At 40.1% G+C, this 25,770-nt stretch overlaps 1 protein-coding gene and 1 long non-coding RNA gene across 3 annotated transcripts in view; one reads left to right on the plus strand and one right to left on the minus strand.

Annotated features, from left to right (window-relative positions):
• LOC141145862 (uncharacterized) overlaps nt 1-25,770 on the plus strand; it is a 229,980-nt gene that overhangs the window by 56,692 nt on the left and 147,518 nt on the right. The gene's annotated exons all lie outside the window — the stretch shown is intronic.
• The window catches only part of UPP1 (uridine phosphorylase 1), a 66,216-nt gene continuing 42,014 nt past the window's right edge, over nt 1,569-25,770 (minus strand). For both annotated transcript variants that reach the window (XM_073630629.1, XM_073630627.1), the window contains exons 3-8: nt 25,397-25,517; nt 23,956-24,114; nt 19,794-19,908; nt 6,563-6,772; nt 5,630-5,776; nt 1,569-3,428 (exon numbers count right to left, since the gene is read on the minus strand). In XM_073630629.1, coding sequence (XP_073486730.1) covers nt 3,289-3,428; nt 5,630-5,776; nt 6,563-6,772; nt 19,794-19,908; nt 23,956-24,114; nt 25,397-25,517 — 892 coding nt within the window. In that variant the 3' untranslated portion in view covers nt 1,569-3,288. The remainder of the gene's footprint in view (nt 3,429-5,629; nt 5,777-6,562; nt 6,773-19,793; nt 19,909-23,955; nt 24,115-25,396; nt 25,518-25,770) is intronic.

A 25,770-nucleotide genomic window follows, 5' to 3' on the forward strand; every position in this document is an offset into this window, starting at 1 on the left:
TGACGTCCTTTTTTTTCCCACAAATAGAGCTTTCTTTTGGTGGTATTTGATCACCTTTGCAGTTTATATTTTTTGCACTATAAACAAAAAAAGAGCAACAATTTTGAAAAAAAGCAATATTTTTTAATTTTTGCTATAATAAATATCACCAAAAATATATAAAAAAACTAATTTCTTCCTCAGTTTAGGCCAATATGTATTTTTCGACATATTTTTGGTAAAAAAAAAAAAAAAAAATCGCAATAAGCGTATATTGATTGGTTTTGCGCAAAAGTTATTGCGTCTATAAAAAAGGGGATAGATTTATGGCATTTTTATTATTATTTTTTTTTATTATTAGTAATGGCAGTGATCTGCATTTTTAGCATGACTGCAAAATTGCGGCAGACAGATCGGATACTTTTGACACTATTTTGGGACCATTGGCATTTATACAGCGATCAGTGCTATTAAAATGCACTGATTACTGTTTAAATGTCCCTGGCAGGGAAGGAGTTAAACACTAGGGGGCGATCAAGGGGTTAAGTGTGTTCTAACTGTAGGGGGCGTGGGCTCACTACAACATGACAGAGATCACTGCTCCTGATCACTGGGAGCAGTAGATCCCTCTCATGCTGCTAGGCAGAACAGGGAAATGCTTTGTTTACCTAGGCATCTCCTCGTTCTCCCTCTCCATGCCACCGGCAGACATCAAGTCTTCAGGACCTGCTCGCCTGCTAGCCGCTGATGACGGAGTGACGTACGGGTAATCAGTTTTGCGCGCCCGTGCCACTTTTGCCAACGTATATTGGCGTGAGCCGGTCGGCAAGTGGTTAAAGAAAGCCAAAGGAGAATAGGCTCTTATTTTGTCACAAAGCCCAAAATAATGAAGGGCATTTAAAAGAAGTTAAAATAGAACTTTTTTCACTTTGGATACAGTAAGGGCAACTGATAACAACCCGTCAGGTTTTTTACTTTGTGCTATCCATGTCCCATTGGGGGGATTCACCTTCATTTCATGTCCCATAGAAAACACGAAGTGGGAGGAAATCCTGAATCCATTGCTCCCCAGGTCACCAGAATGAATGTCCTTATTTAAAGATTTCTGATCTATTACTGTTCTGGGGACAACCCATAATTTGGGAGTTTCTTTTACTTTCATTATTAAACAGGACAAATAGAGAGGATGAATCTTCCCAATGGGGGCATACACAGCAATAAAACCCTGACAGGGGGGGTGTAATCCATCTCCACTCAATCCAAAGCAAAAAAAAAGAGGTTTGCCTTTAGTTATACTTTATTACATGGATATATGGAGTGGTGTATAAACACAACTTCAAATCTGGTGACATAAATACTTGATAATTAGCTGTGTAATGACGGCTGATATAACTGATCGCTCCTTCAGCATTTGTCCAACTGTATAGAGAGTCTTTTCTTTAGCATTTCCATATTTGCAGGAAGTCTCCCACTTCGTTTCCTGCATGTGCAGTCTCTTCTCTTTCTATGTGCATACAAATCATTAACTTATGGAAATGTAAGTAGTACTACATTTCTTGCAAAAGCTATTCTTTAAATAATGAACAAAATACAATAAAAACATTGTTTTTATTATTTCCAAAAAATAATAATTTATTTTGTTTTAAAATCAAATTTACAATAATAATAATAATAATAATAATAATAATAATAATAATAATATTTTCCAGTGATGCAGTTTGCAGATATTAATAAACTTGTATTCAATATGCAGTATTTCTTTGGTAAATAATATATAAATTTAGTTTATCTGTTTTCTGTTAATACTACAATAAAATAATTTAATAATCTGCATTTCAATTTGTTTACAGTAGATATTATATGTCATATATACTGTGAAAAGTACAGTTATATTTATACAAGTAGCACTTTCAGTGTGGACATATGGAAAAGTGGCATTCTCAACAAGATGGTTTTACAAAACATCAGCAGAAAAAAATGTAATTTGATTAAATCCTGCATTAGTTAAGAGCAGTCATGACAATGACAAGTGATTTCTGATCAGTTGCTGTGGGGTCATGGAGTAGCACAACCATGGAAAAGATAAAAAGAAGAGGGTGCACTAGCCTTGTGCATTATCCCAAGATAATTTATTAATAAAAAAACAGTAAGATACCACTCACAAACATGTGATGAATAAAAGCCTGTAGAAGCCACTAAGTAGTGGTCCTGGAACCGACCGTCTCTAGAGAGCAGAGGGGAAGACCTCAGAACCACTGCTGGCTGACGCGTTTCAAAGGAGTACCTTCTTCCTCAGAGCCTTTATTTATTAATAAATTATCTTGGGATAATGCACAAGGCTGGTGCGTCTTCTTCTTATATTTTTGGTGACTATTAGGATACCCCCTATCCAGGAGGGCAGCAAGGCCAAAGACACTATCCCTCGAGTCACTGATCGCCTGGCCATTGCACTTATGCGCAGGAACGTTTGTTTGCTATCACTAAGTAGCACAACCATGACTGACTGAAATTGATCATCGTCTTTGTAACTAATAGAAGAGATCTAAAATAAGTAAAGGATTTCCTGTCAGACTTATACCTGAAGTATGTTTGCGTTAGACTTCTACTTGTGCAGGGAAAAGAGACAGTTCTACAGCTTACCAAAAACTATTTGCCCATCTCATACAAGAGGTGGAAATGTGCATATACAGAACCAGTCAGTTTGGAGCATCTTACATTGCATCAAATGCATGTGTTGGACAAATGAATTAAATTAAGATATAGTTGTAGGCTCTGCGTAGCCTTGCCATTTACCTTTGGTTACCTTACTTGGGAATTTATACTCTTGTACCCTGGATGCTGTATATCCTTTTATTGGTGTATCTAATTTGTTGTTAAAAATCTAAAATAAACATCTTTCAAAAAAGATATAGTTGTAGGAATAAGAGATGTTAATTAAAAAAACAAACAAATAAACTCCTTTTAATCGGAATCTTTATCAATCAGTAATGACCGCTTACTCTAAACCAATACAATACAGTTCCTAAAATAATCCTCAATAGAAAAACAAGAGGAAAGGTTCCCTTTTCCATTGTCTCTTTAGTTGTAAATTACAGTATGTGTTCACAATATATTAATCTACGTTATTCCTTATTTATTAGGGATTAAAACACAAGTATGAAATCTATGATAAACTTATATTGCACAACTCTATTACAACTATTAAATAATGATGCATAATATACATTTATAGCTGTACAAATGCAAAAATATGGATGCATGTTTATACAGTAAAGTATGTGAAACACGTGTTTGCAAATGCTCTGTGACTTAAACTTTTGATAAACACTTTTTTATAAAGTATCCAACTAATTTCTGAGGCCTCTGTTGATATTCCACCAGAACATCATGGGAACTACTGATCTGATCTCCCTCCAAACGATTCAAAAGTGTGACACAAACCACTGCAGCTAAAAAAAACAAATGAGATAATCATTATTAAATTAAATCAGTCAAATACAAGCAGGGTTATTTTAGGTCATCTATGATTATTTGTTTTTAATATACTGTACCTGTGTGACCACTCAGACACACTTGTTTTTCTACCATGAAACTGTGTCATCTTCTAAGCCTAAATTCTGCACTAAACTAAGCCATGAGTCATATTCTGATTCCTGTTCACTGACAGCTTGTCTTTCATACTAGAAAACTCCTAAATAATCATTGCAAGTTGTGCAATATATTTACTTCATATGATCATAAGATCCTTCTAGTGGTCTGTTTGATTGCTTATGGCACTGTTCAAAGTAGAAGTAAAAAGCATACAGTGGAGAAAATAATTATTTGATCCCCTGCAGATTTTGTAAGTTTGCCCACTTACAAAGAAGTTAATGGTCTATGATTTTTATCAGAGGTGTATTTTAAATGATAGAGAAAGAATATCAACCAAAAATCCAGAAAAAAAAAAACCACATAAAACAAATGCTATAAATTAAGTTGCAGTTCAGTGAGTAAAATAAGTATTTGAACCTCAAGCAAAACATGACTAAGTACTTGGTGGAGAAACTCTTGTTGGCAAGCACATCCTTAAGGTTTCTTGGCTGTCTCTTGGTAACTCAAAGTTTCAGCTCCCTCCATAAATTTCCTATAGTATTAGGGTCTGGAGACTGACTAGGCCACTTCATGACCTTAATGTGCTTCTTCTTGAGCCACTCCTTTGTTGCCTTGGCGGTAAGTTTTGGGTCATTGTCATTCTGGAAGACCCATCCATGACTCATCTTCAGTGTTCTGGCTGAGGGAAGAAGGTTCTCACCCAAGGCATATGCCCTAGGTGAGAACATGGCCCCATCCATTGGTCCCTCAAAGTGGCAAAGACGGCCTGTACCTTTAGCAAAGAAACAGCCCCAAAGCATCATGTTTCCACCTCCGTGCTTGACTGTAGGGATGGTGTTCTTAGGGTCATAGTCAGCATTTTTCTTCCTCGAAACACAGCGTGTCCCAGGAACATGTGGTGCAGGCTTGTCCTGATACCAATCCAAGGGCTTAGTAAATGTAAAGAGGAATGTATTGGCCCTATTCCTGACCAGCACAGGTGAATAAATTATAAAAAGTGATATATTTGTTAGAAACAAAAAAAAGTGATATAGAGCGCCCTCAGCCTACATGTCTCCACCAAACCACATACCCTGATGCATTTTGCCCCGCCCACCAGGGCTTAATCATAGGACCCTCTCATAAGTTCCTGAATTAGGGGAAAAAGAAGATGTGTAGCATTTTTGTCCGCTGGAAACCAAAGGTTCCACAAGTGCTGAAAGTTTTTCAAAAATCAATACATACTGACAGTGAATTTTTATTTTATTAGACAGGCCGCATAGTGCATGCCTGAGAGGGAGCCAGAGTCTTATGAGGAGAGCGAAGTCAATAGAGGGCATTTCTCTAGGGCAAGGGAGCAGCTGTGACTTTGAGTGGTGTCCTGTATTTCCTGTAGGCTGCCTGTGAAAAGCAGGCTCTTTTGTACCAGCTCCCTTGCACCTGTGATCTGCCATTGCCACTGAGAGCACCCCCAGTGGGGTACTCAAGGTTCAGGAGTGCAGATCGGATTGGGTTTTGCATGTCCAGAGAAGAAGGGGTCTTCGAGGTCTGAGAACCATAGAAATAGATCACACACCTAGACTTGTTTAGCACCCTGCACAAGTTGCACTTCAAACCAAGGTGAGCAGCTAATGCAGGATTCAGTGCTCAAAGCAAACGTTACAGGCTTGTCCCACGCAGTGGAGTCCAGGTACGGCCCCAAGGTACACACCGCAGGTAAATGATCCACAAACTGCTAGGTAGTGCATGGCAATAAGCAGTCAGAGGTTGAAAAAATAGTCAGATAAAAAAAGAAAACCTTTAATGGTTCAATGAATGTGAGAGTCCTCACAGCATATAATCAAAATGGAAAGCAAGAAAAGATCCTTAAACTGGAAAAAATATTGAAGGGTAATAACCTTGAATGACAGAGCAGAGCAGTAATAGGGTGACTGGAAATGGTATGTGCATATCCCTTGGGAGTGCATCCTGGAGCCCCCTCATTGTAGGCTCTGTACGTTTATATTTTCTAACACACCTATTTTACTTACTAAATAATTAGTGCAGTCATGTTTTCAGTTAAACCTTTCAGTAAGCTTACCTCGCAGTCCACATATGTTACACATTGCTGCAAACACTGACGATTCCATCTCAATGTTTCTAATGCCGGCCTCAAAAGCAGCTTTCAAGTACTGCATCTTCTCTTCCTCTGTATATGTGCAGATTGCTCCATCAAGACGTGCTTGGCCTATGTGGAATGGAATGGGGAAAAAAAGGTCAGGCCACACCATATTGATGACTTAGTTATTAGTCAATGCCCTACCTATTAAAAAAAGTCTAAACATCCAGATAAAACAAACAATCAAGGGTTAATACGTATTTACATGTGCACTTTTTTTTTTTAAATTAGCAAACAGGAAATGTTATGCCTGAGTATGATTTACGGTAACCTAAGTCTGCTACATTAATTGTAATCTCTTTTGCAAACAGGCCTTAGTTTATATATTTACTGTTTTACTATACTAGAATTAAAAATTACAATAACTTTCTTGGTTAGATTTTACTTCAGATTGTGCTTGTTTGAAAAAAATGTTGCATAACCACAAATTTGGTTTAACATACAGCTAGAAAATATCAGCTGGCTTCCCATTACCTCATTACCTGCCATATTGATGTGGTAATTATCTGGAAAATGTGTAACCTGGTGCCCATAAGTAACGTATAATGTATTCGGGCAGTTTTCTATGAAACAGGCACATGACTGCCTTTTTTGTTCATGAATTATCACTTTAAATAGAAAAGTGATGAAAAAGTTCAGTGATCAAAGCAAAAATAGAAGTTACCACCAGTCACTAGGGTTTGCATTCAAATAACACTTATCAATTCAGTAGAGATCATAATATAATGGACAGGAGGAATACAGTATGTCTGAATATTTTTAAAATAACATATACTGTATATATACAGTATATAGTATAAATTGTTCTAGCATATTAAATCCAAATTAAATCCAAGGAAATAGTATTAAACAAACCTTCATAGAAGTCCAGCGTGCACATTGTACTTCCAATAACAGTATTGAACTCATTGATTTCTTGACTGCGCTGAGCCAACTCTTGAGCCAATTCTGCATCCAGTTGTGTATCACGGATTACTGTTTTGCCAAGAACAATCTGTTCGAACTGAGGCTCAAAACAGGGATTCACAGACTGACTTGTAATCACCACAGAGCCTGGCTCTATACCTAAAGAAATGTTACAATGCAAAATGGGTTATCGAAAAACAAAAACTCATGTCAGCAGTTTTACGTGCTTAACGGGTAAATCGAAATCCAAGAAAAATATTAACCTTTAAAATCTACAGTATATAAGAAATACATTTTAAAATGAAATACTATCCTTGTTTACAAAGTTACAAAAGAAAATAATACTGAAAACCTGATAAACAGAGGTTTGGGGGAAATACATGCTTGCTTCCCCCTTTATTTCTAGCCACCCAGGGGTTGCATGTGTATGCCTAAATACGCTCCTGTAGACGAGGCCTTAGAACTGAAAACTGAAGCTCCATAATCTGTATAAAGGAACTTAACCCAAAGTGCCCTTACATAACCACAAAACTCCTTCACTAACAGATAAAAAAAAAAAAAAAAAAGACCCGCTCTACCGCTCTACTAACAATTTACTTTAAAAACAGAGGTTTTAGTTGCACACATTTGCAAATATATGTGGAAGCCGCAATGCCTATTTCAAGGCTTCTCTGTATACTGCCATCCTAACTCTATAGATAAATTTACCTCAGCGCTGAGCGCACGCAAATATGCGGCCTCTCGGTGGCCGGGCCTTGGCGCTGAGCGGCCGCATAATTGCGTGCAATAGTGCCGACAGTGCTGTTCCGAGAGCCCATGCCATGCACGCTCCCGACACAGTGACCGGCTGCTCACAGAAAGTTCCCAATCGCTGTTTGTGATCGGGACTTTTCCGATCATGTGACCGCCATGACAGCCAATCACGGCGGTCACATGGCCATAAGCCCCGCTTTCCAGCATAGCAAACCCCTTAAAGGGCCAGCAGCAGCTGGCGCCAAGTGGTTAGGGGCAGGTTTGTCTGGTGAAAGCCCACTTCTCCACAAAGGCACAGGGACACATTGGATACCCAGCAACAGTAACAAAACTCCTTTTTCACTCTGAATATCGGAAAAGACTATTGTGGCAGTGCATTGTCTTTGATATGATACAAGGTTTTGCATGCCTCCAATTTTTTTTGGTTTGGGAGATCGCACTGATTTCTCTTGAAATATAATAACAAATCATTCATCTTTTCTATATATGACTTCAGTCTGATGTTATATTTTACTTTACAGGTTTTAATTAGGAAAAAAATCTAGAATATTATAAGATAATACTCTTTCTGATATTTTACCTATGCAGACTCCCACACACCTAATGTTTACCCCAAAGCTCACCTGGACATAGGGCCACCCCATATTTACATTTTTACTGGAAACAGCCCCCTACCAGATTGGGAGAACTGATGTCTGATGGGGCATGCCAGTACAGGCAATACAAAAGGGGGAAGTAGTGGAAAAAAATTCTGGATGGCCGCACTCCAATGAAATCACTTTTATTAATCCATATATGTAAATGACAGTCCATACAGCAAAAATTAGGGTAAGAAATACAAAACAGCTAATGAGTTTCACACCTCTCCTGGTGTTTAATCACAGCTGAAATGATGAACTGAAACACAGGTGTATATATATAGACATATTTAAATAGCTCAGATGCATTCAATATTGGAATCAAGATAATCCATGTATAGCTAACAGAACACAAATGCAGGCAATTAGTCATCCTACCAAGGGTACAAAACTACCCATTTAACTATTTGTTGTAAAAAAAAACCTGAAAGACAGATTTAAAACCTGAACAAATAAAAACAAAATAAAAACAAATAACAAAATGTATTCATTATAGTGGCATATACATACAAGAGAAAACATGTCCAGGTCAGACCCAATGTGTATATTGCACTTACATGTATATAGAGAAAGCAGCTTACACATACACATAGGTAAATTAACAAAAGTTAGGAGTTAAGAAGAATCAAATAGCAGATACTCTGGTACCCATGCCACTAGAAGAAAAAAGCAGCCTATGCAAAACAATGTGATATAATATAGTATAAGTCTTACATCCTAGACTGCTTGACATACAGCCACATCTTATTTTGCACAGCTATAAATCTAAATAAGATGCACCTCTCATTCATAGAAATGAGAAACGACCCATTCAAAGTTGAGACCTGCGGGTTTTCTGGTATTTAAACTATAGATCCAATAAACTTCTTTCTAAGGCCCCTTTCACACAGGCTTGTTCATGTACGGACTCCGCTTTGCTCAGCAGGGATCAATCTGCTGATCCACTGAGCAGCAGGTGGATGACAGGTCCATCTCCACTAACTATGCGGAGACAGACTTATTAGAGCCCCGCTGTCCTCTATTCAGAGTGGATGAACACGGACCGCCTGTCCATGTTCATCCGATCCTATCCAATCCGATTTTCCATCTGGATTTCACGGACAGGATCGGATACTGGCGGATGTCAGTGGACATGTCACAGCTGACATCCGCCGATCCATAGTGGTGCATGGAGCGTCCGATCAGGTCCGCCTGAAAAACTGACCTGATCGGAAAGCCAGTGTGAAAGGGGCCTTAGGCCCTTTCACACATGCCTTCAGTTTGCTTCATCAGTTCATTTACAATTCAAAGAAAAAACTGATCCGTTTTCATCAGTTTTTACATCCACTTAACCACTTGAGTCAGATTTTTGGTTTATTTTAGAGCTGCACGATTTTGGATAAAATGAGAATCACAATTATTTTGCTTAGAATAAAGATCACGATTTTCTCACGATTCTCGCGGCGTAACATCATCTTTCACATTACACAAAAGAATTGGGCTAACTTTACTGTTTAGTTTTAATTCACGGAAGTGTATTTTTTCCTAAAAAAAAAAAATTGTGTTTGAAAGACCGCTGCGCAAATACAGCGTGACATAAAATATTGCAATAACTGCCATTTTATTCTCTAGGGTCTCTGCCAAAAAATATATATATAATGTTTGGGGTTCTAAGTAATTTTCTAGCAAAAAATACAGATTTTAACTTGTGAGCATCAAATGTCAGAAAAAGGATTAATCTTTTAGTGGTTAAACTGCCCTCATTTACACACCAAAGTTCATTGTATCTCTTCTCTATCCCTCTGTGCTGAGGAATGTTTTTTTTTTTTCTTTACAGCTCTGGCTCTGCACTGTTTATATAGAATCAGGGAAATGTGAGTTCAGATGGAGAGGGGGGTTGAATCCACAACCTTTTTTTTTTTTTTTTTTTACTGATTAATCGTGCAGCTCTAGTATGCATGTGTATGTGGGGTGGGGAGGCTCAATTTTTTTTTTACTCTTAATGTGTTTTTTTTTTTTTAGTTATGATTTTATTGCTATCACATAGGGGACCAATAGTCCCTTATGTGATAGCAGATACGTGACAAGTCCTCTTTGACGGGGGGGAGGGCAGGGTGTGCAAGGAGAGGGGCAGGAGAAGAGAAGAGCAGTATACACAGTGAGGGAGCAGTCTGTACAGACAGGCTCCCTCACTTGCCGATGCTGACTGTCATTGTCAGCTTTTAAATGTAATTGTCAGCTCTTTTTTCTTATACATTGCGCCGAGAAGGTGCAGTCATTCGAGCCTGCCACTAAATTAAACAAAGGGGCGGGGTCACCCAGTGACATTACCCAATTACCCCGCCCCTTTGTTTCATTTAGTGGAGGGCTCCAATGACAGCTCCTTCTCTGCGCTTTTAAGTATAGAAAAGAAAAAGCCAACAATTACATTTAAAAGCTGACAGTAACAGTCAGAATCAGAAAATAGGTGAGATTGGCCTGGATCGACCCTTTTATCAATTATTAAATTTAAAAAGACAGGCTTATGTCAGGCAATCAACCACATGGAGCATGCGGGATGCCGGTCAGGAATGTCCTAGAGCATACAACAAAAAACAGAGAGAAAATATCTCTCAAGAGGACAAGAAAGCCCCTCAGGCACTGTCTGAAAATCCAAGCCAAATTTTATTAACAATTAGAAAAAACACACCACACAAAAAATGACAATTCAAAACAGATAGGGCTATAGTGAGTGACTATCACTGTCCCTAGACATAAAATTGACAACGTTGTCATTAAAAACAAGGGGAGCCATGGCCAAACATACCACAAGCACACTCCATTCACCACTCATTGAATGATTATTTGGCGAAAAGTAGTGGAACTAAAGTGACATGGTTAGTGAATCGCTTTTCAGGGGCGTGGTATAACAGGTGTGCGGGTAGAAGTGGATGGAGACCGAGATTAGAGTCCAGAGGCCAATACACCTGGTGGGAATACACAGGAGCTGGCCAATATATACCAAGGGGATGCAGGGGACACAGCAGGAGTAACCGGCAATAACTGACAGTTCATCTGTTAGAATTGGTAAGCATTGTGGAGATATCAGCGTCAAGCACAGCAGAGAAGCCCGCAGTAACTAGCAGATCATATATGCATAAATAAGTGATTGCAGCAAGCAGAGGGAGGGGAGGCTGGCCTAGGAGCAATTGAGAAAGCAAGTGGTCATACATAGGGGGGTACTTATCTCACCACCCGGACCGCGACCCAAGTCCATGTCTTGCCATACTTCTCCCCAGCAGTTGGCTTAGAGTGTGAATCCTAAAGCTGGTGCCGAGCTGCTGCTTTAGCTGCGTAACAGTCAGCATCGGCAAGTGAGGGAGCCTGTGTGTAGTCTGTACTGACTGCTCCCTCACTGTGTATACTGCTCTATCCTGCCCCACTCCTTGCACACACTGCCCCCCCCCCCCCCCTCAAATGACAGCTCTAAAATCTAAGGGAAAAATAAGCCAGCTATTAAAATTAAAAGCTGAAAATGTCAATCAGTGCTGGCAAGTGAGGGAGCCTGTCTGTACACTACAAACTGCCCCCTCACTATATATACTGCTATACTGCTCTCTTGACTTTCTCCACCACAAGCCCCGCTAATCCCTCCACCCCCCCCCCCCCCCCCACAGTGGCTGGTTGCTCCTAAGGCCCCTTTCACACTGGGGCGGTGGGTGCATTGGCGGTAAAACAACGCTATTTTTAGCGCTTTACCGTCAAATGTGCGGCGCTATTCGGCCACTAGCGGGGCGCTTTTACCCCTCGCTAGCCGCCGAGAGAGGGTTAAAACCACCGCAAAGTGCTGCTGCAGCAGCGATATGCCGGCGGTATAGCCGCGCTGCCCCATTGATTTCACTGCTCCATCACCGCTCCAAAGACGCTGCTAGCAGGACTTTAAGCGTCCTGCCAGCACACCACTCCAGTGTGAAAGCCCTCGGGGCTTTCACATTGAAGAGACAGCAGCGGCTCTTTCAGGGTGCTTTGCAGGCGCTATTTTTAGCGTTTAGCGCCTGCAAAACGCCCGAGTGTGAAAGGGGTCTTACAACCAATGCACAAACGGATGCAACAACAGTCCGGTCATCTGTTTACATCCGTTTCTCGTCCAATCTGTTTTCTTAAGGGATCAACAATAGGGCTTTCATCCATTCAAAGAAATGAACGTTGACGGAAGGCGATGAAAACAGATGAAAATAGATGATCATCCCTCGTCATCTGTTTTAACATTGGAATGTATTGATGTCCATTTTTCATCCATCAACGGATGGATGAAAAATGGATGAACGGTCTGTATGTGTGAAATGGGCCATCTGAATTTATCTCCACCTCTTTTGGGCAGCAAAACTTTTTCAACGCCCTGTACAGACAAACCAGTAACATCCTTAGCATGACACTCACTCATGTTTAGCCATATTAGTGGAGTGATTTTTTATCAATGTCATATAAGTGATCATGAAACCGATCCCTTATGCCCCATACGCACGGTCGGATTTTCTGACGGAAAATGTGTGATAGGACCTTGTTGTCGGAAATTCCGACCGTGTGTAGGCTCCATCACACATTTTACATCGGATTTTCCGACACACAGGGTTTGAGAGCAGGATATAAAATTTTCCGACAACAAAATCCGTTGTCGGAAATTCCGATCGTGTGTACACAAATCCGACGGAAAAAGTGCCACGCATGCTCAGAATAAATAAAGAGATGAAAGCTATTGGCCACTGCCCCGTTTATAGTCCCGATGTACGTGTTTTACGTCACCGCGTTTAGAACGATCGGATTTTCCGACAACTTTGTGTGACCATGTGTATGCAAGACAAGTTTGGGCCAACATCCGTCGGAAAAAATCCTAGGATTTTGTTGTCGGAATGTCCGAACAAAGTCCGGCTGTGTGTACGGGGCATTAGTCTGCGAGTTGTGCGACCCACATATTGGATCAAATACAACTCGCAGGTGATCATGTACACGAGACATCTAGTATTGCAGTTAATGAAAGAAGAGATCTTAAAGTCCTTATTGGTAGCGGCAGAATGGATAGTGCCTCTTCTTTTAATATGAGAACAACAAGGGCACCCATTCATACCATATCGAAAGAAACCCTTAAACTGCAAACGATGGGAGGGAGACTGTTCTTTTTTGCTGTATGGGCTGTCATTTACATATATCGATTAATAAAAGTGATTTCATTGAAGTGTGGCCATCCAGACTTTTTTCACTACAAGTCTTCTGATGCATACAGGGCCGGCACCATTTCCATGTGCAGTGGCGGTATAGAAGAGGGGTTTGTTTCCTTGAGTGGTATACTACGTACTACAAAAGGGGGAACATTTTTCATGCCGATTACAATACTTATCAATATAAATAGAAGAGATGAAGATTGAAAATCTGGACCCCATAGATTCATTATATGCAACCTCACCACAGGGCATTGTACCTCTGAATCTTGCTCCTATGGTGGGCACGAGATGGGTCTGCCTATGCTTAAGGTGGCACTCCGAGGCCCCCCTTTTTTCCTTCCTTCCCCACTTCCCTTCTCCTTCTACCATTCTGGATCTTTGTTCCTCTCTAGACTATGCATACACCCTCCCCCCCCCCTTTTTTTTATTTGACTTTTTTCCCCTCTTAGTTTTTTGTCAGTGGGCCAGGCCTGGGGTTTTAGGGTGGCCCCTGTCCCCTGGTAAACTTGACCCCCCCTCCCTCCCCCCCTTTTTTTTTATCCCAGCTATCTCTGTAATTATACTGTTAATATATTTGTGTGTGTGTGTGTGTGTGTGTGTGTGTGTGTGTGTGTGTGTGTTAGCACACACTCAAATCTTTGTTTGAAATTCCAATACAACTTCCTGTATTATTTCATAAGGTCCTACAATCATGACTTCTTTCTGTTTGAGGATAAACCTTGATCTATTCCATGTATGGGGCCCCATTTTTTGTTTCTGAATATATGTGAGAATGGCGTGAGTGCTCTAACTTGTATCTAGTAACTGTTCTATGGACATCTAACCTTTCTTATAACCTGTGTTTTCTCTCATGTCTAGATTATGCATGTTGTTGTACCTTTTTCTTTTGTAAAATCCCAATAAACATTTATTAAACCATAAGAGATGGAGATGCAAAAGCTGCTGCCTTGCACAAGACCCTATTTTGATTGAACTTGTCTCCTATAAATGTAATTTCTTGCTGCACAGAGGCAAAAAGGAGCCGTATCATTTCTTCCCAACTCCAGCATGATCACCAGTGAAGGTGTCATAAAAATGTCATCTGTTTATTTTACTGTAGTCATTGTACAGAATCATTATAATTTGACTGTGCTATTTAGCATAATCTAAAGTCCAGGAGCTAAAAAGACATCTTTGTCTGTTTCCAGCACTATAACCTGCACTGACCCACTGCAGCTGTATAAATCATAAATCTCATGCAAGCATCCTGTAGACCTGACATCCCACAGCTGTGGTTCCATTTCAGTGGACATGTTGGATGTGAAAGGAGCAGGGTTAACAGTACCCTGTGGCTACTCATAAGCATAAGAGTGTGGTCAGGGGTGCAGATACAATCTAAACATTTTAAAGGCAGTATATCGTCTGAAGCAGGCAAAGCCTATCCTTAGATAGGGGGGAGGCAATTATAAGGCACTGGAAACAAACAGGCTTATTATCAGATGCTACATTATTTTCTGTAGAACAAAGGTAGATTCTGTTCAGGATATTCAAAAGTGCAAAGAGCGTCACAGATGATCAAAGGGCAATACACTACAACATCTAATCAAGGTTCAATATAGTGGAATCAAGTTTGTATGTCAACAGGTTTTTTTTATTTCAGGTTGCTATACAGTAGTTTACTTTGTACACCATTTTTCAACGCTACCATAGTAAATACATCTGCTTGCTAGTTTTTTTTAAATAACAGCAGACATACAGAAAGGATTAACCAACATGCCCCACGAGAGTTCAGTGGAGACGGAAAGAAAGATATATCCAGAGACACTTCAGATTTTTTCGATTTAGCATTTTCTGATATTTTTTAACACATAAGCACACGTATTTCCTTAATTTTCTTTCTACTGGTTTAATGAAAGGGCCAACCTGGACTAGGCTGTCAAACTTGGTAAATATACTTTTTTGTTTACACAGAAACATTCCATGTCTGCATAGGAGAGTTCTACACTTGAAATATCATCACCATACATAAGAACAAAGGTATTCACATTGTTTTCACAGATATTATGGTGTTTACTGTATATATATATATATATATATATATATATATATATATATATATATATATATACAGTGTGGAAAATAATTATTTGATCCCCTGCAGATGAAATGAAGGGTCTATAATTTTTAACATAGGTACATTAAATGATAGAGCTAGAATATCAACCAAAAATCCAGAAAAAACACAATACAAATGTTATAAATTGAGTTGCAGTTCAGTAAGTGAAATGGGAAAAAGTCCCCCAAGCGGGGTTTTTTGGCAGCTAGCTATAGATATGAGCAAGGCATTAAGTAAAATATTAAAATTCTTTATTGAAGGGTAATGAATGAATGTAACAACATATAAATATAAATTGGGAGCTCAAGTGGGAAAACACCCATACCAAATACATATAATAGCAAACATAGGTTATACACAGCATGTGATAAGGCTATTGCATAACAATCCTGACGCGTTTCGACCCATGAATTTTGGGGTCTCTTCAGAGGATGAGTTTGCTAAAGAAAAAAGAAAAATTTATAATAGTATGCCCAGCTTATTTAAAAGAATTACAGCATAGGCAAGTTTGTTTAGCAACATGTTTAGTAACACTTTGCACATAATTACCACTGAGTTTGGATGTACCCCTCGATCAGAGCCTCCCCACATAGCAGTCAGACCATCCAGTGTGCCCGCACGTAGCAGCACCCCTTGAAGAAGGGGGAACAGGAATCCACTTGATATGGCTTGCAAGGAGTCACACGTATAATTGCCCCCCCACCAACAGGCCACGGGGGAGGTGAAAAAAGGAATGTGCATGAAAATGATGCGAGTGAGTGTTTAAACAGCAGAGATAAAAAAAACACAAAAAAAAACAAATGAGTGTATGTGTGATGTGTGAATTTAAGGAAAAAGTGCATGATATTGCCAAGTATCTAAGTCTACGGCATCCAGAGCTGGTGTGCACATAAATCAAAATTAAATATAAGTAAAATATTATTCTATGGGGTCTGACAAAGCATTGATAATCAGATGTATCATAAGTTCTTACTCACTCCTACTGTTGAGGAAAAGAGTCTGGCCGTCCAAGGAGGAAGTGGAGGGATCACACCCAAATCCACCCTCATTAAATAGTGTCCTTAATTAGTACTGAAATTAACAACAGGTATCGTTTCTTCCGCATCTTAACCCCGGTGTGTAGAGGGAGGCTGTGGCCGCCATTGGCAGGCCTCGTGTGGCTCCCTCTGCGTCCATCAAGGCAAAGCCCCGACATCTGTCATCACCTTCGCCGTAAAATACGTGACGTCATGAGGCCGCACGCACACGCGACCTGCACGTGTGCGCACACCGCACGCAACATTATTCACTGTGCACATCCCTCACTTCTCTTCCTATCACTGCCATTGTCAGCATTTAAAGACAAGGTCATCCCTGACATATTTTATATTAGTTATACTAATATAGTCACTTTACTCATTTTATTATCCTTCACATGATCAATTTAAGCTGTAATAGATTATTACAACACTTTCTGACCGCCCAACAGTTAAATCTAACCACTAACCTATATGGGTATATTCATGAGCTACCGCTCTGACAATTTTCGTAGGTTCCGGCCCCACCTCCCCCCATGGCGTGTTGGTGGGGGGGCAATTATACGTATGACTCCTTGCAAGCCACATCAAGTGGATTCCTGTTCCCCCTTCTTCAAGGGGTGCTGCTACGTGCGGGCACACTGGATGGTCTGGCTGCTATGTGGGGAGGCTCTGATCGAGGGGTACATCCAAACTCAGTGGTAATTATGTGCAAAGTGTTACTAAACATGTTGCTAAACAAACTTTCCTATGCTGTAATTCTTTTAAATAAGCAGGACATACTATTATAAATGTTTCTTTTTTCTTTAGCAAACTCATCCTCTGAAGAGACCCCAAAATTCATGGGTCGAAACGCGTCAGAATTGTTATGCAATAGCCTTATCACATGCTGTGTATAACCTATGTTTGCTATTATATGTATTTGGTATGGGTATTTTCCCGCTTGAGCTCCCAATTTATATTTATATGTTGTTACATTCATTCATTACCCTTCAATAAAGAATTTTAATATTTTACTTAATGCCTTGCTCATATCTATAGCTAGCTGCCTAAAAACCCCGCTTGAGGGACTTTTTCCCATTTTTCTTGTCCATATTGGGGTGAGCAGCATTGATATCTCTCCTTAATGTGTCTTCCCTCTTTGCAGTTCAGTAAGTATAATAAGTATTTGATGCCCAAGCAAAACCCTTGTTGGCAAGCACAGAGGTAGGATGTTTCTTGTACTTGGTTACCATGTTTGCACACACCTCAGGAGGGATTTTGGTCCACTTTTCTTTACAGATCTTCTCTAAATCCTTAAGGGTTTGTTGGCTGTCACTTGGCAACTTGAAGTTTCAGCTCCATCCATACATTTTCTATAGGATTAGTGTCTAGAGACTGGCTAGGCCACTCCATGACCTTAATGTGCTTCTTCTTGAGCCACTCCTTTGTTGCCTTGGCGGTATTTTCTGGGTCATTGTCATGCTGGAAGACCCATCCACGACCCATCTTCAGTGTTCTGGCTGAGGAAAGAAGGCACTTTCTTCCAATCCTCCTTTGATTCATTTAGATGTTCATTGGCAAATTTCAGACGTGCCTGTACCTTCTTGAGGAGGGGGACCTTGAGGGCGCTGCAGGATTTCAATCCATGGTGGCGTATTGTGTTACCAATGGTTTGTTTGGTGACTGTGGTTCCAACTGCTTTGAGATCATTCACAAGCTCCTCCCATGTAGTTCTGGGCTGATCCCTCACTTTTCTTATGATCATCCTTACCTCGTGAGGCAAAATCTTGCATTAAGCTCCAGACTGAGCGCGACTGAAGGTTATTTTGAATTTCTTCCATTTGCGAATAATCGCTCCAACAGTTGTCTCCTTCTCACCAAGCTTGCTGCTGGTCTTGTAGCCATTCCAGCATTGTGCAGGTCTAAAATCTTGTCCCTGACGTAATTTGACAGCTCTTTGGTCTCGCCCATGATAGTGAGGTTTGAATGAAAGAAAGATTCTGTGAACATATGACTTTTTGTCCTTAGGAGCACCTTCTTAAATTGACAGGACTAATCTGTGTACCACATAAGCACATACTGTAGCCAGTCTGTGGGAGCCAGAATTAATGTTGGTTGGTAGGGGATCAAATACTTTTCTGGATATTTTTGTTGATATTCTATCTCTATCATTTAAAATACACTCGTGATAAAAATTAATTATAATCCTTTAATTTCTTTGTAAGTGGGCAAATGCACAAAATCTGCAGGGGATCAAATAATTATTTTCCCCACTATATATATATATATATATATATATATATATATATATATATATATATATATATATATATATATATATATTTATATATATTATTAGGGATTTTCTCAAATACAGTTAAAGACAAGAATAAGCATATTACATTACTTTTTTTGATGTGCTAAATTATTTAGGGCAGGGGTCTCCAAACTAAGCAAGGGGCCTTGTTTACTGTCTTTCAGGCTTGGGGGGGGGGCTGTGGCCAGCAAGAGTAGAAAATGTTCTGACATCAGTGCCCCATCATTGGTTTTAATGGGAAGAATAGTGCCCCAAGGGCCAGACAGAGGCAAGCATAGGGCCACTTCCCACCCCTGGGTCACAGTTTGGAGACCAGATTTCCAGCGCCTTGAGGCGATTCAGTTCGCATTTGCAGCGCTTTACAAATCATTCATTCATTCATTCATTCAGTGATTTGGAGGATAAACGGTCACCAAAATATTATTACATGTGCTACACAATTTTCCCTACAGACAAGAAGCTGCTTTTAATGTATTTTAAAGTCTTAACCTAACACAAAACACAGCCTTTTGTAAAACATTTCTAAAGGTACAATAGCCATTTAAACATATCAATATGTGTTAGTTTTGCGTTAACCAATGCATCTAGGGAGTCCAAGAAATTGAAAATAACAAAACAAGATCTAGACCGCACATACAGATTTGGACCAATATTTGCTCTAGTGTTCAGCTTAAAGTGTTACTAAACCCACAACAGTAAAATCAGTCTGTAAATGCAATAAAGCATGCTTGTTATACTTACTGTGGAACCTAAGGGGTTAATCCTCTGCACTGTGTATAAAGGCTGTGTGATCCTGTCTCTCTGATCCTCCTCTTCTTTAACTGACTCTAACCCATCTCCTGATAGAACAGAGCATTAGGAGTCAGGCTGCACATGCTCAGTTTGGTGTGTATTGCTAGAGAGTTTTTCTTTTTTCTTGGGAAAGTGCATATGATCAGCACAGGGCCAATCAGCACTGTCCAGACAGATGATCAGGGGAGAATGAAAACTCCTCCTACAAGCTTTACTAGGAACTGATAGAAGTCAGAAGGCTCCTATATACTGCTGATGAGAAAAGGTATTTAGCAGTTTATATATACTAAAATAATTGCATTTCCATGTTCTGTGTACCGTGGGAGACCAGATATAGTGAATGCAGGTTCTGGGTTCAGTAACACTTTAAGTGGCCACTGTAAACGTATAAAATAGTCTAGATACTTTACCTATGCCTCCAGATGTACCAATACGAATGATCGTGACATCAGAACATTTGGAATGATACAAAAGTTTGATCAGTTCGTGAAGCATTATTGAGATAGATGGAATTCCCATACCATGCTGCAAAAGAAAAAACTATTTGTAGAACTAAAATAGGCCAAACCTTTAAAGTAGAAGGAAAGACATCCCCACCAAAAACATAAATCAAACACAATTAATATTTTCAACTGATCTACATTGATCATATTTTTTAAATTTGATGTTTTGTACCATTTTTAACTCTAAACGGCCGCCTGTCACATGTTTTTTCTGCAGTCAGCCCTCCCCACTATTCATGGCTTCTGAGCATGCCCCTTGCCTGGTGTCATTTCCAGAAGTGATGTAGCTACCTGGCAGGCCGTCACTTCTGGAGTTGACGGTGCTGGATAACTTGTTACTGACAGTCTACTGACTGGAATGTTACCTTACTGACAGTCTACTGACTGGAATGGTACCAGCTGATTGGAGAAAAGCCAATGCAGCACCAATATTTAAAAAGGGCCCAAAATACATCCCTAGGAATTACAGACCAGTTAGCCTAACATCAATAGTATGTAAAATCTTGGAGGGGATGATAAGGGACTATATACAAGATTTTAGTAAGGAAAGCATGGATTCATGAAGAATCATTCTTGCCAAACCAATCTACTAACCTTCTATGAGGAGGTGAGTTGCCAGCTAGATAAAGGAAGGTCCGTAGACGTGGTATATCTGGATTTTGCAAAAGCATTTGACACAGTTCCCCATAAACATTTACTGTACAAAATAAGGTCCGTTGGCATGGACCATATGGTGAGTACATGGATTGAAAACTGTCTACAAGGGAGAGTTCAGAGGGTGGTGATAAATGGGGAGTACTCGGAATGGTCAGGGATGGGTAGTGGGGTCCCCCAGGGTTCTGTGCTGGGACCAATCCTATTTAATTTGTTCATAAACGACCTGGAGGGTGGGGTAAACAGTTCAATCTCTGTATTTGTGGACGATACTAAGCTAAGCAGGGCAATAACTTCTCCGCAGGATGTGGAAACCTTGCAAAAAGATCTGAACAAATTAATGGGGTGGGCAACTACATGGCATATGAGGTTCAATGTAGAAAAATGTAAAATAATGCATTTGGGTGGAAAAAATATGAATGCAATCTATACACTGGGGGAGAACCTCTGGGGGAATCTAGGATTGAAAAGGACCTGGGGGTCCTAGTAGATGATAGGCTCAGCAATGGCATTCAATGCCAAGCTGCTGCTAACAAAGTAAACAGAATATTGTCATGTATTAAAAAGGGGATCAACTCCAGAGATAAAACGATAAATCTGCCGCACCTACAGTATGCTGTCCAGTTCTGGGCACCAGTCCTCAGGAAGGATGTACTGCAAATGGAGCGAGTACAAAGAAGGACAACAAAGCTAATAAAGGGTCTGGAGGATATTAGTTATGAGGAAAGGTTGCGAGCACTGAACTTATTCTCTCTGGAGAAGAGACTCTTGAGAGGGGATATGATTTCAATATACAAATACCGTACTAGTGACCCCACAATAGGAATAAAACTTTTTCGCAGAACAGAGTTTAAGACTCGTGGTCACTCATTACAATGAGGTTTAACCTTAAACTACGTACTGTAAAAGCGGCAAAGATGTGGAATTCCCTTCACAGGCGGTGGTCTCAGTGGGGGGGCATTGATAGTTTCAAGAAACTATTAAGCACCTGAATGACTGCAACATACAGGGATATACAATGTAATACTGACATATAATCTTACACATAGGTTGGACTTGATGGACTTGTGTGTTTTTTCAACCTCACCTACTATGTAACTATGTAACTTGTAATTTCAGGAAATGACGCCGCATGTCTGCTATTCGGTCACGTAATTTCCATAGCAACAGGGGGAGCGTCTGCACACTCTAGGCTAGGCTGGATTTATCTGAGAAAGACCAACAAGAAAGTGCATGACAGCTAGCAAATTCTACTGAAGAGGGAAACCGTTGTCGGTAAAGAACAGAAGGCAGCTGATTGTCTAGCTCAGATTAGACTTTCTAAGCCAATGAAAATGCATAATATCAAAGATAAACATATTTAACATACTAATCAAGGGCTACATTTCAATTTTTGACTGGAATTCCACTTGAAGTCATTCCTTCTCAGCACCATAATGACAGGAAGGTGACATCAGACTACAAGCTACTCAACAAGAGGAATGATTAAAGTGTAAGTAAAGGCAAAACTTTTTTTTTAGTTTGGGATAGAATTAAGGGGGATTAGAACACCTATCAGGTTTTTATTGCTGTCATTGCACCTGTTAGGGAGATTCACCCTCTCTATTTGTCCTGTTTATGAAAGCGAGAAGAAAAAGAAAATCTGTCATCAGAAAAGTAATAGAGGGGTAATTTTCCACTGGGGACATTAGTTTGAGTGACACCCCAGGATTCCCTTACTTTGCAGGAATTTTTTCTCACTTTCTGTTTTGGCTATGGGACAGGAAGTAAAGGGAAATCTCCCTTATGGGACACAGATGGTTAAAAAAAAAACTGACAGGGGTTATAACCCTACCTTACCCTATACAAAATGAAGAAAAACAAGTTTTGCTTTTAGTCATATTTTAACCCCTTCCTGACCAGCTGCCGCTGTTGTACTGCGGCAGGTTGGCTCCCCTGGGCGAACCAACGTAACTGTACGTCGGTTCGCCTTTTGACCACTAGGGGGCGCGTGCGTGCCGCCAGAGGCGCGCGCACATGCCCACGACGCGACACTGGAGCTGACGGCACCCGCAGCTGATGGCACCCGCGATCGCTCCACACAGAGACAGATCTGTCAATGTAAACAGACAGATTTCCGTGCTGTCAGGGGTGAGAAGAGCGATCTGTTGTTCATACTAAGTATGAACAATGATCGGTCTCCTCACCCAGTCAATCCCCTCCCCCCACAGTTAGAATCACTCCCTAGGGAACACATTTAACCCCTTGATCGCCCCCTAGTGTTAACCCCTTCCCTGCCAGTGACATTTACACAGTAATCAGTGCATTTTTATAGCACTGATCGCTGTATAAATGCCAGTGGTCCCAAAAATGTGTGAGAAGTGTCTGATCTGTCCGCCATAATGTCGCAGTGCCGATAAAAACCTCTGATAGTAAAAAAAAAAAAATAATAGTAAAAATGTCATAAATCTTTCCCCTATTTTGTAGATGCTATAACTTTTGCGCAAACCAATCAATATATACTTATTGCGATTTTTATTACTAAAAATATGTCGAAGAATACATTTCGGCCTAAACTGAGGAAAAAATTACCTTTTTTGAAAAAAAAAAAAAAAAATTGGGGATATTTATTATAGCAAAAAGTACAATACAATACAATTTTTCAAAATTGTTGCTCTTTTTTTGTTTATAGAGCAAAAAATAAAAACCGCAGAGATGATCAAATACCACCAAAAGAAAGCTCTATTTGTGGGAAAAAAACGTAAATTTTGTTTGGGTACGGCGTCGCACGACTGCGCAATTGTCAGTTAAAGCGACGCAGTGCCGTATTGCAAAAAATGGCCTGGTATTTAAGCAGCCAAATCTTCCGTGGCTGAAGTGGTTACGGAAACATGTAAACACCTAATGTGGGAGCTATTTTACCTGCCAAATGATCTACATCTATAGGTAATTAGGAAAAGGTCAATGGCAGAGAGCCCACAGAAAAGAAAGGTAACTAGTCCAGTTTTCTACATTTCAGCTACCTAGGAACTGGAATCTTACCTTCCTCATCAACTCATCCCACAGAGTTATTACCTTTTGTATCAGTTTCCTCTCAATTTAGATTGTAAGCTCTCAGGAGCAGGGACCTACTAATTTTTTCTCCTGTATTGCTACTGCACTTGTCTCCCTTTATTCTTTAAAGCACAGTGCAAACTATTGGCACTATATAAACCCTGTATATTAATAATAGTTCATTTCCAGATTTTAGTTCTTCTTTCATATAAAATGTACACCTGACCTAGTAACCATCATTTCTAAATTAATTTTATGACATGACTTTTTACTCACAAGTAAGAACGAGGACCTCATAACCACCAAAAAAGAAACCAGGACAGATTCTATTTGGCTAATAATGCATATAAATCAATGGATTTAGATATAATGATTAACTTACACTGATGGACAGCACTGGTCCTACTTTATACATGGCATAGCGGTCTGTTCCTGCACAGATGTTAGGAATGTCTGCTTTAGGGTCTCCTATATTTAATTCCCCAGTAATGTACTGAGCAAAAGCTTTCATCCTTGATGGACTTCCTCCAACGCATACAAACTAAAAACAAGAAGATATACAGCATTGTTATTACACATTGGTAGAATGAAATGTTTTAGCCATATGTATTCCTTTACTCCAACTCTTGTGAAAATATTAGAGGTAAAAGCTTTCCATTAGCATACAACCTATACTGGGAGAGATATGTAGGTGGTCATTGCTGAAAATGTTTGTAACCTGGCTATCTTTAGACCCAGTACTTTCTGAGCAACTCTCCTGGGACAAGCATTTAGCAAGAAAAGTCCTGACCTGTATACATGTTCTAAGTCACAGAATAAGCAAGACAGACAAGCTACGGGTGTTTTCAAAAGAGAGGCCTGCAATCACAGTCTGTAGTACAAGTTCCCTTTAACAAATGTGTGGATATGTTAGATCATTTGTACAGATTCTACTGTTTTTACTGATATGACTCTCAAGTCTCTTTCACACTGCCAGAAGTGCCTAATGCCCTCTGAAAAGGATTGTTTTTCCGAGGGCAGTACATCATTGGCTGACAGGCATTCAGGAGGCAAGCCTGCCACCTCCTGAATATCAGTTATTTTTTTAAATCACAAGGAGTTTTGTATTTAAAAAAAAAAACACACTGCAACTATGAGCCAAGCTTTTGGCTCATAGTTGCAGCACGCTTCCACTGATCTCAATAGCGGAGGTTGACAGATGATGCCACCTATCAAACTCTGCAAGTCAAGATAAAATTGCCATGACCATGCCATGTGTACATCCCCACCTGTCTGTAATGTTAGAATTTAGATAGGCAGTCAGGGGAATGGTTTAACTGCAGTTCAGCCACCTGTTTTTACTGCCTGGCCACCTCTGTGAATGAGCCCCTAGACTTGCAGTAAGAAAATGGAGATTTGCAGCGCAGTAACTCTGCAGTTACAGTTTTGAAAAAAAAAAAGGTTCCCAGTGAATGGCTGTGCAGGGGGGGGGGGGGTTAGGGTTGTCAGCAGAAGTCTGATTATTAGAGGAGAGCAGATTGAGTTCCCAGCACAGCCAGAACGCTGACCACACTGTGACTAGCAGGAACAGCAGGGATTTCACACAAAGATAGCAATACAAAGAGAACAGAATAGTATTTCATACAAGTACATGGTACAGCAGGGACATATCAGGAGTATGAAATGTTGGGGTACCGTATTCTTTAAATGTAGTTTTAAAAAAGGGAAGAATGCTTCACAGGACATACAGTATAGCCAATATAGTCTTTCATTTATTTTAAACTTTATTATCATTGCTGTGACTGGTATCTAAATGGGGATCTTCAGACTTTTCACTTTCTTACCTTAACATCCCCAAACAGGGCTGGGAAATCGTGAGTATTTGTCCCAAGATCAAAATGATAGAGTATATCTTCTTTCATGTGTTCTAGGTGAGGGTTGGAGAGTTGAAGAGTCCTTCTTTCTCTAGAATACAAAATGTAAGATAATACAGATCATTGAGCTGTGGTGCATTTGGTAAGGGTCCTTTCACACTGGGACAGGCGTCGGCGGTAAAGCGCCGCTATTGTAAGCGGCGCTTTACCGTCAGTATGCGGCCGCTAGTGGGGCGGTTTTACCCCCCGCTAGCGGCCGAGAAATGGTTAAAAACCACCGCAAAGCGCCTCTGCAGAGGCGCTTTGCCGGCGGTATAGCCGCGCTGTCCCATTGATTTCAATGG

This window comes from Aquarana catesbeiana, linkage group LG05, assembly GCF_042186555.1.
Source record: "Aquarana catesbeiana isolate 2022-GZ linkage group LG05, ASM4218655v1, whole genome shotgun sequence".
Taxonomy (NCBI): Eukaryota; Metazoa; Chordata; class Amphibia; order Anura; family Ranidae; genus Aquarana; species Aquarana catesbeiana.